Here is a 13,194-nt window from a genome sequence, read left to right as displayed (position 1 = left end):
TTTTTACATCATCTTTTCTTTTTTTTCCAGTAAAAATAAGTCACGTACCCATGCCTTATTAGCCCTAACCCTCAACTCAGGGCAGCAGCAGGAGCTCTGACTGCCCGTGGGTCCTGTCCCCACGCACCAGCTCTGCCTGCCCATGGGTCCTGTCCCCATGCCAGCGGGGGCAGCAGCAGCGGCAGCAGCAGGAGCTCTGACTGCCCGTGGGTCCTGTCCCCACGCACCAGCTCTGCCTGCCCATGGGTCCTGTCCCCATGCCAGCGGGGGCAGCAGCAGTGGCAGCAGCAGAAGCTCTGCCTGCCCATGGGTCCTGTCCCCATGCTATTCCACACTATTCTCTAAATAAAAGAGCACTACTGCCAGATCTTGAGAGTCTAAGAAATCTTTCTTTCGACTCCTCGGCTCACCGATCCCGCATCATTTTCTACTGGCCCCAGAGTTTCCTTACTGTCATTCCTTCCACCCCAAAGCTTCCTCCCTGTTGGCACTGGGGCCATCACGATAGACTGGAGTAGTGATTTGGGAAGAAAATACGGGAATAAGATGACCAAATGGAGGGAAGTTTCAAGGACTCATTCCATGTGTTCTTCAATTTTGGCAGCAGTTATGAAGGTGTAGCAATTGCGCTGCAGAGGACAGGAGAGTATACAAACGCAAATTTTGAAAAATTACTGTACTATTCTTTTCCTTTCCTCAAACAAAAAAGTGACAATGAATATATGTTTGCACATTCACTCATTTATAAAACAAACTTTGTTAAGTGACTTTTGAATCATTCAATCTTCAAGGAGCTTACAATTTAGTTAGCTGAATATCTCCATCTACCAGAATCTACTAGAATTCTCTATCAGTAGAATTCTCTATCAGAATCTACTAGATCTGTGGTTGTCTTTCTTTTTTCTTGTGAAGATGATGTTTTGTGTGTCTCACAGTACATGACAGAGATGATATTCACATGTGTGACAAACTCTCATTGAGTACCTGGGGTTATTCGCGAGACCCCACACGCAGGCTGTCACTCCACTGTTTTCTCTTCTATGCAGGAAAGTATATCAGAATGCAACAGAGCAAGAGAGAGAGAGACACCACTGTAGTAACAATCTTGAATCTAGTCTAAGTGTGAAGGTAAGTCATTCACACACTTTCATGGCTTAACAAGCACTAGGAATAAATTATTTGCAACAGACTTCACGAATGACTTGCAAATACCAGGTATGTCACCACTAAAACACACTGCTGTAGATGGCAAGGGCAATACTGAATACTTTCTGTGACTGGGATGTTCTTGGCACTTTTGATACATTTTTTAATTTATCCTAGACCCCATAATTCTATTTGCTCAACTAATCCAGTGGTTTTCCAACTTTAGCATGCATCAGAATTACCTGGAGGGCTTGTTAAAATGCAGTCTGCTGGGCCCCACTCCCAGAGTTTCTAATTCAGTATGTCTGGGCAGGGCCTGAGAAGGCATTTCCAACAAGTCCCCAGGTAACAGTGATGCTGCCGGTCCATGAACCGCACTTTGAGAATCATTGATAAAGGTATCCATTCATCCCTTCCAAAAACATTTATTAAAACCTACCAGGTGCCTAACACCAAAGTAAAAAGACCAACTGAACATTATTCTATAAAAGCTAACCTCTATTGAGCACTCTGCTAAGGGCTTTGTTATGACCTGATTTACTCCTTTATGACAATCCTACAGTTAGGTATCTTTTCCACACAGTATTATTATGGTCAGTCTTTTTCAGATTAAAAAAAAGTCCTGATGTTCAACAAGGTTAAAGAACTTGCCCAAAGTCACACAGCTAGGAAGCATCTTAAACAAAATTTAATCTGTTTGTCTGATGCCAAAGTGTTTTTCTCACCATACCCTCTCTTCTCCAAGCTATCTCTAGATCAAGATCCGTCTAAATCAGAGCCAGGAAAAAGAACATGGCTCCAGTTAGCCAGTGTGCAGAGAATGGGGAGTTCTGTCTAACATTTTGGTTAGCTAAGACATATCTTTGTGTTAACTTATTCAAAAGCTTTCTAACAGTTATCAGTTCACTTTCTACCCTAAGTCAGCATAATATAATGTACTGTTTCCTTGATGATTCAGGATCTTACGTGTCCCAGAACCATCATTATACACAGCATTCGTTCCTGAGAAATGTCGAACTGACTGCAGAAGATAGAGGCAATTCGACTGAATGTGTGGGGAGCCCAGAATTACTGAGGACAGATTAAATTATATTCTAATTATTTCCCTTTTCTGTAATCAGAATGGAAAAGACTCGCAAAGTGAGACTAAACAAATGTTTCAGCTGAGCTGGGTTCAGATTAATCAAGTTTACCCCAATTTGTGTAAGTAGCTGACAAACTTCATTTAAAAGTCTTTTTCTCCTTTTGCGACTCGGTAACTCACAAAGAGCGAAGCTTTCCTTGACTCCTGTGCACCGTTGTGTTACCCCGTCATCAGGGAGAGAAATGAGCTGTATAATTACCTTTTGAGACATGAATCATCCTTGCTCTGAGGGCCCAGACCTGTTCGACTCTATAAAAGCAGCTGAAGGTGGAAGTGCAAACGTGCACTGTCTGTCGTCCCCCAGGCTGATATAATTACCACGCTACCGTGAGGAGATGAAGGTGCTCCTTGCATCTGGCCTCGCTGTCCTCCTCATCACGGCTTTGAAGTTTTCCACTGCAACCCCCTCCCTATTTGCAGCCACCCCCAGGACCTCAAGGAACAACTACCACCTCGCACAGGTTTGTGAATCTTTGCACAATTCCCTTTTCCTCCTCTTGCCCTGGAAAACTTAAAAGGGTATAACAAGAAAATAAGAAAAAATCTGTTATTGTTTTAAAATCATCGTCTAAGTCCGCTGAAGTCTGATAGATACTATCTCCTGGACAGCTAAGACTAAGGTCTGGTGCACAGTGGGTGTACATGTTGCATGAGTGAATAAATAAATGAATAAATATCTATGTAGGAATCTTGCTTCATACAGAATTTGAGGTGGCTTGCAAAATTACATGCAATACAATAAGACAAAAGAAATATTTGAAGAATAATGCAGGAGGAAAATAAGGGCAAAAAAATAAAAATCAAGGTGTAAGATTCCCACACTAGAGGTGGATTGTAAATTTAGTGCTAAGCTTCCTAGCAGTCACAATAAAAAGATTTCCTATGGGCACATTTTAGAAAATGGCTCTTCTACTCACAGTAAACTTGATCAAAACCTAAAGTGAACCAAGTTTGTCCTGAGTGCCTACCCTCTTTTTATTGAAGCGTCTTTCCTCTCTAAAGCATATTCACCAAGTACCTTATTTGCTTACACTTTCTGTATTTTCCTTTTTTAAAATCTCCCCCAAATAACTGTTGGTAAAGATCTGATACAAATAATTTGTAGTAGAATTTTTGCAAAGGCTACACATGACTCAAATTGATTCAATATACAGTCATGTGTCGCTTAACAACGGGGATGTGTTCTGAGAAATGCGCCCTTAGATGATTTCGTCGTTGTGTGAACATCATAGAGTGTACTTACACAAACCTGGATGGTACAGTCTGCTACACACCTAGGCTCTATGGTACTAATCTTATGGGACCTCCATCGTATATGCGGTCCGTTGTTGACTGAAGTGCCATCAGACGGTGCATGCCTGTAAATTTGCTTCAAAGTGTCATTTTGCATTTAAAAGGAAGGTGGCAATCTTCAACCTAAAGAAATGAGTCTCTAATGATGGAACTTCCAACGTTAGTGAAAGATGTGTGGATGAGATGTTTTTGCACCAGGGACTGTCTTTCAAAATGACAGCGTATCTGTGATTACCAGCTCTGCCTCCAGGTTGCTTTCCTATCTGTCGGGCTGCACCGTGTGGTGCTTCAGTGGTTGCGCTGCAGAGCTGACCTACACCCTGACACACCGGTGCGTCCCTACGGATTGCTTTGCTGCCCGTCCATTCTAACTGCTCAGTCCCCCTGCCATACCAGTCATCAGCTCTGCATATAAACAGAACAGTGGATGCCAAGTGCAGACCTATTGAATTGAAATTTCTTTGACTCAAGCCCACTTTTAGACGAACTAAATTCAAAAATAACATATCTCAGAATACTGGGGTCTATTTCAAATTGTATTTCACTGGTGCCACCTGGTTTTGAGTCCCTTCTCCCCAAATATAATTTTCCTCCCTAGCCTCGTGCCACTCTGATGCAGAAACTACAGAGTCTCTGCAACCTCCAAGAGGAGGGTCATGCAGAGGCCAGAACTGATCTGAGGTGGCCGAAGACTATGATTCTAGTCCAGGTTCAGACAAAGTATGGTCATCGGGCCAAAACTGGCCACATCTATTTGTTTACATACCATCTGTTGCTGCTTTTGCATCACAATGGTGGAGTAAGGTAAAACCAAAAATATTAACTATCTGCCCTTTACAGAAAAAATTAGCTGACCCCTGAGCAGTCTTACAGGAATAAAGCCAGAAAGTCTTAAGAAAAGCCATCCTTGCTAGGAGTATTTGCGAAGAATTAGGTGGCCTTGGAATGTTGGGGATCTTTGGTGATCCCTTACTTCTTCATCTCCAAAATAAGTCAGTGCGCCTCAGTCTCCCTTATGGCATACTCTCAGAAAGACTCCAACCAGAAACCAAGGAAACTTGTCAATACCTTGTCACCCAGCAAACAGCACCTTCTCTTGCCTGCAACGGGCTCAGTCACCAGCTCGGGACAGGACCAGTTGACACCTTTCAGCAGGCTGGAATGATCTGGGCAAACCTCTAAAGTGGATCTCAGTGACTTAGAAAGAATAATGTCTCACCTTATAGTTTACAGAAATATATAACAACTTTGGTGCAGCCTTATAATACAAATGAAACAACATGAAAATAGGCTTATTTCATGATAATAGCTTAAGGTCACTCATTCAACAACTATTCATTGAACATTTACTGTATGCTGTGTGCCAGCATCTCTTCTAAGTACAGGAGAAACGTCAGTGAGCAAAACAAGTAAAGTCCCTGTTCTTATGGCTGTTACATGGGGATGACGGAGGAGATGGGGAGGTGCTAAACAAGTCAGTCCATAAGCGCCCAATATGATTTCAGTAAGTGATGCTGGAAAATAAATTAACCAGGATGAGAGACAGTGACTGGGACAGTGGGGGTGCATTTTCACCTGAGTAGTCCAGAAAGGCTTCTCTGAGGAAATGACATTTGATATGAACTTGAACTATAAGAAGGAGCCAGTCATGTGAAGATCTGGAGACAGAGTAGTCAAGGCAGAGGAAAGAGCAAGTGCAGCAGCCCAGGGTGAAGAAGCGCGGATGGAGCATCAGGCTAGTGTGGCAAGAGATGAGAGACGACGGGAGGAGGGTACTGACTCAGTCCCAGAGTCAGGCCAGGCCAGCGGGTCATCGGAGCCAGGGAGCTGGATCAGGTAAGCACTTCCACACTGCTCTCTTCTTTCTAGATGGCTTGCTAAGAGAGAACAAGTGGTTTTTTGTGCCTGGAAACTCCAGACAGGAAAATTTCCAAATACCATTCGCTTCTTCCTAAACCCACGGTGACAATAATCTATGCTTGAAAACATAAACAGGTTTTTAGTTGATTTATTTAATGCCACTTGTATTCTTTAAATTCTAATTGGCTAGTTAGCATAAAGACTTTGAACATGATAGAAAGATAAAATGCTTACTTAGTCTCATAATCCAGGGTTTTATTCCACTTTTTTGTTTGTTTTTAAAAGGCAATATCAATACAACACTTAAAACAGATTGTTAAATTGTCCTGAAAAATAATATAGATTTTCATTATCATGTTATGAACTCATAATTAAAGAAAATGAAAAATAAAAACCTTCCAAATACAAACTGTTACATTCAGGTGCTTTTACTACCATTTTACTCTCTGTGTATAAAGCTATTTTTAAATTGTTATTATATTCAAAATTCAGTTCCTACTTTTCTGATTATTATGTCATAAGAAAATTTCGATTTTAATATTATTTTCATATTTTTAAAGAGTTGCAAATATTCCATAATATGAGCAAGTTATAATTCACTTAACTATCTCTTTTGTTGGACACACAGATTATTTTCATGTGAATAATGTTTCTATGAACACCTTGTGCATCAGCCTAATCTAAAGGATTATTGTTTCAGGATAGAATTCCAGGAGTGGAATTAATGAGTAAAAGGGTATATACACTTTAACGTCTTTTGATACATTTAAAAGCATTTTCACATTGAGGACCTCATTGGATCCTCACACCAGTGTGGTCAGTAGGACGGATTCCAATCCCGTTTGACAGATGAGTAAAATGAAATCAAAAGAAATTAGAATTGTTAGAATCCAGGATTTATCACACAGCAAAAATTTCCCATAGTTCCATTTTTGTGATTTAGCCAAAATAGAAAGAAATGTTGAAGAAACCATATCTTGAACTTCACCTTGTCCTGAAGCTTACTTAAATCTGAGTTTTGAACTCTTAACTCTCAGGAAGGACACTAGGAAAGTGCACTGAATGAAGAGTTGGGAGGGAGCTTGGGCCACTAGCTTGCTGGGACTGCCCTCTAAGGCCTCAGTTGTTTTTATCTATCAAATGTTGGAAGAGAAGTAGAGAGAGGACCACCTGAGAACCAATCTTATGATCTTCTAATTTTGACAGTGGGGGAGTGGGGAGGGCAGGGTGCAAATGGGACAACTCTGGTGAGTCTGAAATCTTTGACTCAGCGCCACAATCAGGTGTTGAGCCAACAACACACAAGTGTTAGAATTAACACAAACCCAATTCTAAGGGCACATCTAAATGCCTCATTGAACATTGTGACTCTAAAAAGTATGCTAAAACTTTGTGAATAACTTTGGCAAGAAAGTGCCCAGAATCATTTGGGCTCTCAGCACCTCAGAACATCTGATAATTCTTCAAAGAAGCGTATTTTCATATTTCACCTAAAGAAAAAGAGTTCAAATATTAACTAAACATCTACTCTGAGCCTAGAACTGTGACAGCCACAGGGCCTGTATTTGTGAAGGAGTCATGGTCCCCACAGGAAGGAGCTTGCCACCCAGCAGGCAAGAGTGATGAGAAATCTGTGGACAACAGTGTCACGTGGCAAGTATTTCCTAGTAGAAGAACCACATCCTGTGGGAGCAACTCCCTTGTATCACCATAGACACCAATTTTTGTTCTCTTTTTAAGTAGAATTAGTTTCCAATTTTATTTTACTTCACTAAAAGGTACTGTTTTAATCCTATCTACTATGATTGGTCTTAAGCCTTCTGAAGCGCAGGTCTAGCATCTTAGTCATATTTTAAAGTAACATTTTATTGTAAAACTGTATATGTTCACAGTAGAAAAATTATAAAACATATATAACTAAGAAAGAATTATCCTCAATTCCGTCACTAAGATGCAACCACTGTTAATCCTTCACTCTTTATCTTTCAAAACCACTTTTCTATGAGTTAGGGCCGGGACTAGGGCGACGGGAGGGAGGCAGGGTTGAATGCTGGCTTTACTTAAAAGTTTGATGCTTTGTGTATCATGTATTTTTTCACATTAATTTTGATATTTTTTCAATATTGCATTAAAATACTATTTTTCTTGATTATTTCAGTTTTTGGGCGATTTCTCACTTCCTCACCCTGGTGCCAGTTTATGACTATATATCTGTGTGTGTATCCATATACACACACTTTCATTTATAAACATGGCTTATACTATACGAGTAGTTTTAAACCTATTTTCTACTTAGTGTATCATGAGCATCCTCCGTTATACAACTATATTTTTTAATTATTTCAATCTAATTAATTTATTTCAAAATTAGAATATAGAGTGTAACATATAACCTAAGAAGGGAAAACATATTTGAAATCAAAACTGTCTCAGAAAATAAGAGCTTACCTCTGAAGAGCATAATCCAGATTTACCAGGAGCATCACGTTATCATAGCATCAACTTGAGCAAACAGGAATAGCTCAGAGAACCAACGTCATCTTGAAAAAGATCGGAAACACAAGATGCTTACTTAAGATGGTGGCCTAACCAGAGATGGACACGGAACCAAATAGTCACACCTCTGTTTTAGAGCACCTCAGCCAGGTTCCAGGGCCCGGGAGCTCGCTCCACACTGCCTCTCCCTTTGCCTCCTCTGGGCTCTCCTCTCACTGAGATTTGTAGAAGGGATGGCCACCGGGGAAGGGAGCTTCTCTCACAAGCAGGGCAGGGAGCAAGGGTCAGTTGACCCCACAGTAAGGAAACAGCACCTTGTCAAACAAGTGAGCAAGTCTTACTCCTTTTTTTCTTTCCTTAACAATTAAAGTCCATGTTCATAGCAGAAAACTTTGGAATATAGGAAAGGGCAAAGAATAAACTTTCACCCATAGTTTTACAAGGCAAACAAGGTTAATATCCAGGCATATTTCCTTCTAATATTTATGTTACTCATGTTCATTATAAATTATATATATAACAAATTATATGTATTACATATAAGTTATTTATTATATATCAATATGTGGATTAATATCTTAATTTTAAATATTAACATATATTTATATATATATAGTGAACATGAGAATAAGATAAATACATACACATATATATTTGATTTGGTTTATTTATGAAATTATGATAATTTGCATAAAGCTTTCTCCTCTGCTTATTTCAATGTTATCACTATTATATTGAGTGCATTATTCCATATCATTAAATGTTTTTCAAAAATGTGTCTTAGGGGAGGCCTAGTATTACTTCACGTGAACATATAATAATATATCTAACAAATCCTCTATTGTGAGATATTGTTTGCTTCCAATATTTTACTACTTATATATATAAATATGTATATATAACATATAAAAGTCATATACATAATTGATAAAAAATATATATAGTTAATGTGATATATAAATAAATATTATTATGTACAGTAAAACGACTTACATATAATATATAAATATAACATTTTATGTATAATAAAAAATATACATAAATCTTTAGCTGCTCTTTGTTTATTTTCCTGAAATAAGTTGGCTGGGTGAAATTCCTGGGCGAACAGCAGGCTCTAACCCTGCATTTGCCTGACTCTGCCTTGCTCACTTCACCTAAGCAGCATAGACAAGTTTTTGAATCATATATTACAGGTTCTAAGCCTTTACGTACAAATGAAAGCCTTATAATTTATGGTTAATTTTACCTGTCTCAAGAGGCAAAGAGCCTGTCCCAGGAATCCTGCCTCATGAAAACAATCTCAGTCCCACATATTGAACACACTAGAACTGATTAAAATCTTCAGTTGGGAAACAGATTGACGCTCTGCCCACATATAAGATGAGAGGCTGGAACATAACTTTTGAGAGTTAAAAACATACTGAGCTTGCACAATGTATAGTGAAAATACCAATAACTGCTTACCTAGTGGTTCAGTGGTTAAGATTTGGCGCTCTCAGCACCACAGCCGGGGTTCATTTTCAAGTCAGGGAAGCACACCACCCAACTGTCGGTTGTCATATTGTGGCGACTGCATGTTGCCGTGATGCTGAAAGCTATGCCACCATTATTTCAAATACCAGCAGTGTCACCCATGGTGGACAGGATTCAGTGGAGCTTCCAGACTAAGACAGACTAGGAAGGAGGACCTGGCCATCCACTTCTGAAAAAATTGGCCATGAAACCCCTATTAAAAGCAGCTGAGTGTTGTCTGGTATAGCACAGGAAGGTGAGAGGATGGCGCAAAAAGACAGGACAGGGTTCCGCTCTGTTGTACACAAGCTAGCTAGGAGTCAGAATCAACTAGATAGTGCTAGCAACAACTGCTTACCAGAGACATAGGATAGACTGTTTCATAAACTGGGTAAAGATTTCGATGCCAAATGATCCATGGGGAAGAGGTGTTCACATCATTTTCCTTCCATTATTTCTCCCTCTTAAAATATCTACTCATTGCAGAAAAACTATAAAATGTAGGTGAGAAAAAAAAATCTAAAATTCCCACTACCCAAAGATAATTATAGTAATTTGGCGTATATCTCCCTAAGCTTTATCTATGCAAATATATCTAAGTTTTTTCAAAGATGGGAATATGCTCTACACTGTAATTTTAATATATCAAGAATATTATTCTTGTCTTACCTGAGCAGGAGTATTTCCCAGAGACTGTGCTATAGATGTGTCAGCCTACCTCTCCATTTCAGGCGTACCTCGACAAGTATTACACGGTTAAAGGAGGCCACCAGATTGGTGAGATGGTTGCACGAGGAAGCAATTCCATGGTGAAGAAGATTAAGGAGCTGCAAGTGTTCTTCGGCCTCCCGGTCACCGGGAAGTTAGACAAGTCCACGATGGATGTGATCAAGAGGCCTCGCTGTGGAGTTCCTGATGTGGCAAACTACCGCCTCTTCCCAGGTGAACCCAAATGGAAAAAAAATACTTTGACCTACAGGTAATGAGATCTGAGTCTCTCCAAATTCAGAGAGAAACATCCTTTCTCTTTCCTCCTTTTCTTTTAAAAATATCTTCCTTCTGATCTGTATAAAAATCATGACTCATCAAAATCATATAAGAACACTTAGGTTGAATCTTTAGACAATGACGATGAAGACAGCACAAGAAAGTATGATCCCCAGATTATTGTAGTGGCTGGCCATCTTAGGCTTTACAAACAATTGTATCAGTTAGGGACAACACATTTATCTTTAAAGAAAAATAATCTAGTCTAGGATTAATAACCTGACAGTGCCAACCAGTTTTCTTAAAACAACCTGCTTAATCAGAAGGATATGATGAAACTCACCAATCAATAAATTAATTTCCATTGATTCCAAAAATCATTTATTGATGATTTACTAAGTGCCTACTATAAGCGTTCAGTTTTGGAAATATAAAGGTGACTAGATAACCATCTCTGACCTTAGGGAACCCACAGCCCTTTGGGAGAGGCACACACACAAGCAGATAGTTGCAGCTCTGTGTGAAAAGTGTGAAACCACAGGTCTGAGCAGAGAACTGTGGGAGTACTTAGAGGGAGCTACCAAGTCGCCCAGGGACCGGGTAAGTGACATCTGAGCCTAAAGTCAAAGTAAAGTAGGAGCCCGTCTGCCTTTAGCCCCAGGCTCCCCAGTCACCCATGGTATCCCTCCCACCACCACCACACTGTAGCATGCCCCCAACCTGGCCATCCCCTGGCCTCCTCCTGCCTCGGAACAAGGATTCTGTGTTGTCCGAGGGGGCATGCCCAACCAGAGTCTGGTCCTCTTTGCGCTCTGCTTATTCAGGCTGAAATTCCTGCTCAGCAGTCTGGACCCACTTGCTGGGCTGGCCCAGCCTCCTTCCCAGTTCAGTCTGGGTTGGACCACCCATGGTGCCAGCCCTTCCGCCTGAATGTGGGGCTGGAGGCAGGCTCAGGGAGCCTGGGTATGTGGGCTTCGTGCGTGCCAGACAGCGGTGGCATCGGAAAAGAAGGGCGGCCTTCATTTGTACTTTTGTCCCAGGCCTCGCAAACGTTAGGTGTTTTCCACTTTGAAAAGCAGACTGAGCAAACAGTGGCAGAGGGTGGCGGGAGTAGAGGATGCAGGAAGGGGAATGGTGGGAGGCCGGGCTGGAGAGACAGCCTGAAGGGCAGCTAGAAGGTGAGACTCAGCAGTTTGGGCTTTTGCCGCCGGTTGTTAAGTTTCCAAGAATTTTGTGAGCTGGTTGCCAAACACAGCCATTATTAAAATTAAATTATGTAAACTTACAATTAAATACATTTATTAAAAACAAAGGTAATCAAAACGTCGCTTCCTAATTATTTTTCTTTAAGATTAGCACCTGAGCTAAACACTGTTGCCAATCTTTTTTTTTTCCTGCTTTTTCTCCCCAAAGCCCGCCAGTACATAGTTGTATATTTTAGTTGTGGGTGGCTCTAGTTGTGGCATGTGGGATGCCACCGCAGCGTGACCTGACAAGCAGTGCTATGTCCGCGCCTAGGATCCGACCCTGCGAAACCCTGGGCCGCGAAAGCCGAGAGCATAAGCTTAACCACTCGGCCACGGGCCAGCCCCCTAATTATTACACTACCTTTTACTATTATGTGTTCACGAAGTCTTTTACATCTATTTTATCTGCTTAGTGGAAATGATGTCCTGCCCCATATCTCTTCCCAACTTTGCGTTCTGTGGTGGCAAGTTGGTGGCTTGAAATTCACCATAGTGAGAATGTTTACAGTATGGAAATGGGCAAACCCTATAAATCAGGAGGATTGGTTATGGACGCAGTTGTTAAACTGTACCAGCACACTAGCCAGTCCCCGTGGTCAAATGAGAGAGGGCGCAAACCCCGAGAGAGGCTACATGATTCCTGAGGCCACTTGTTAGCTGCTATGAGTCTATGAGCCCATAAGGTGGTGCTCTGAACACAATTATTAGCCTCTGCTTGAGCAAAACAATTCCATGAGAATCAAAACATTTGGGGAAGAAACCCCACAAAAGGAACCAAACACACGAGTGATTATGACATAATTAAGAGTAAGATAGGAAAAATTTACATACACTCATGGAGTCTTTTCCACCATTTTCTTAAAATAAACTGTATCATAGAATTTTAGTCTATGACTGTGAACAGCAAAGACAGGGGCATAGATCAAGATAATTTAGGATTTGGAGAAGTATCATATTCTTGTGATAAGTTGGGCAGACCCCAAACCCACAAGCTCCCACTGCCCATCCCCTCTCGCTCTGGAACAACTCCCCTGCCCCCTCAAAAAAAAGAAAAAAAAAAGCACTAGGAGCTATCTTAGTATTCTGTCTGTATAGCTACTGGATCCCAGAACAACTTCTTATAATATAAGCCAGAGGATTAAAATACATAAAATATATCATAGTGCTTATGTGCATAAGCTTTGGAGTCAGATAGAACTTGGCTCAAATACTGACTAATCATAAAATGTGGGTGATTACTAAGACCTCCTAAGGGTTGCTGTGAGGATTAGATGGCATACCACATTAAAAAAGTGCTTAAAACTGTGTCTAGCACTTAGTATGTGTTCAAGAATATTAGCCATTAGCACTGTTGCTTTATCAATTTCTAGACCCTGGGTCAGGATTTTTCTCTAGATTCTCTTCTTTTCTGGTGCTGTCCGTTTTGGCAACTCTGTCTTCTCTAGCTCAGCACACACAGTCAGCTCAAAGATATGGCTGGCTTGTCTACAATGCAAGGGAATTCAAGGT

The 13,194-nt window shown here is 40.7% G+C and overlaps 1 protein-coding gene across 1 annotated transcript in view; it reads left to right on the top strand.

Moving 5' to 3' along the window:
- Nucleotides 1-2,525: 2,525 nt before the first annotated feature.
- The window catches only part of MMP20 (matrix metallopeptidase 20), a 47,631-nt gene continuing 36,962 nt past the window's right edge, over nt 2,526-13,194 (top strand). The window contains exons 1-2 of the mRNA XM_008522756.2: nt 2,526-2,751; nt 10,183-10,430. Of these exons, the coding sequence (XP_008520978.1) occupies nt 2,626-2,751; nt 10,183-10,430 (374 nt within the window). The 5' untranslated portion in view covers nt 2,526-2,625. The remainder of the gene's footprint in view (nt 2,752-10,182; nt 10,431-13,194) is intronic.

This window comes from Equus przewalskii, chromosome 6 (genome assembly GCF_037783145.1).
Source record: "Equus przewalskii isolate Varuska chromosome 6, EquPr2, whole genome shotgun sequence".
Lineage (NCBI taxonomy): Eukaryota > Metazoa > Chordata > Mammalia > Perissodactyla > Equidae > Equus > Equus przewalskii.
Note: the sequence above shows the minus strand (reverse complement) of the source record. Positions and strands in the feature narration are given on the sequence as shown.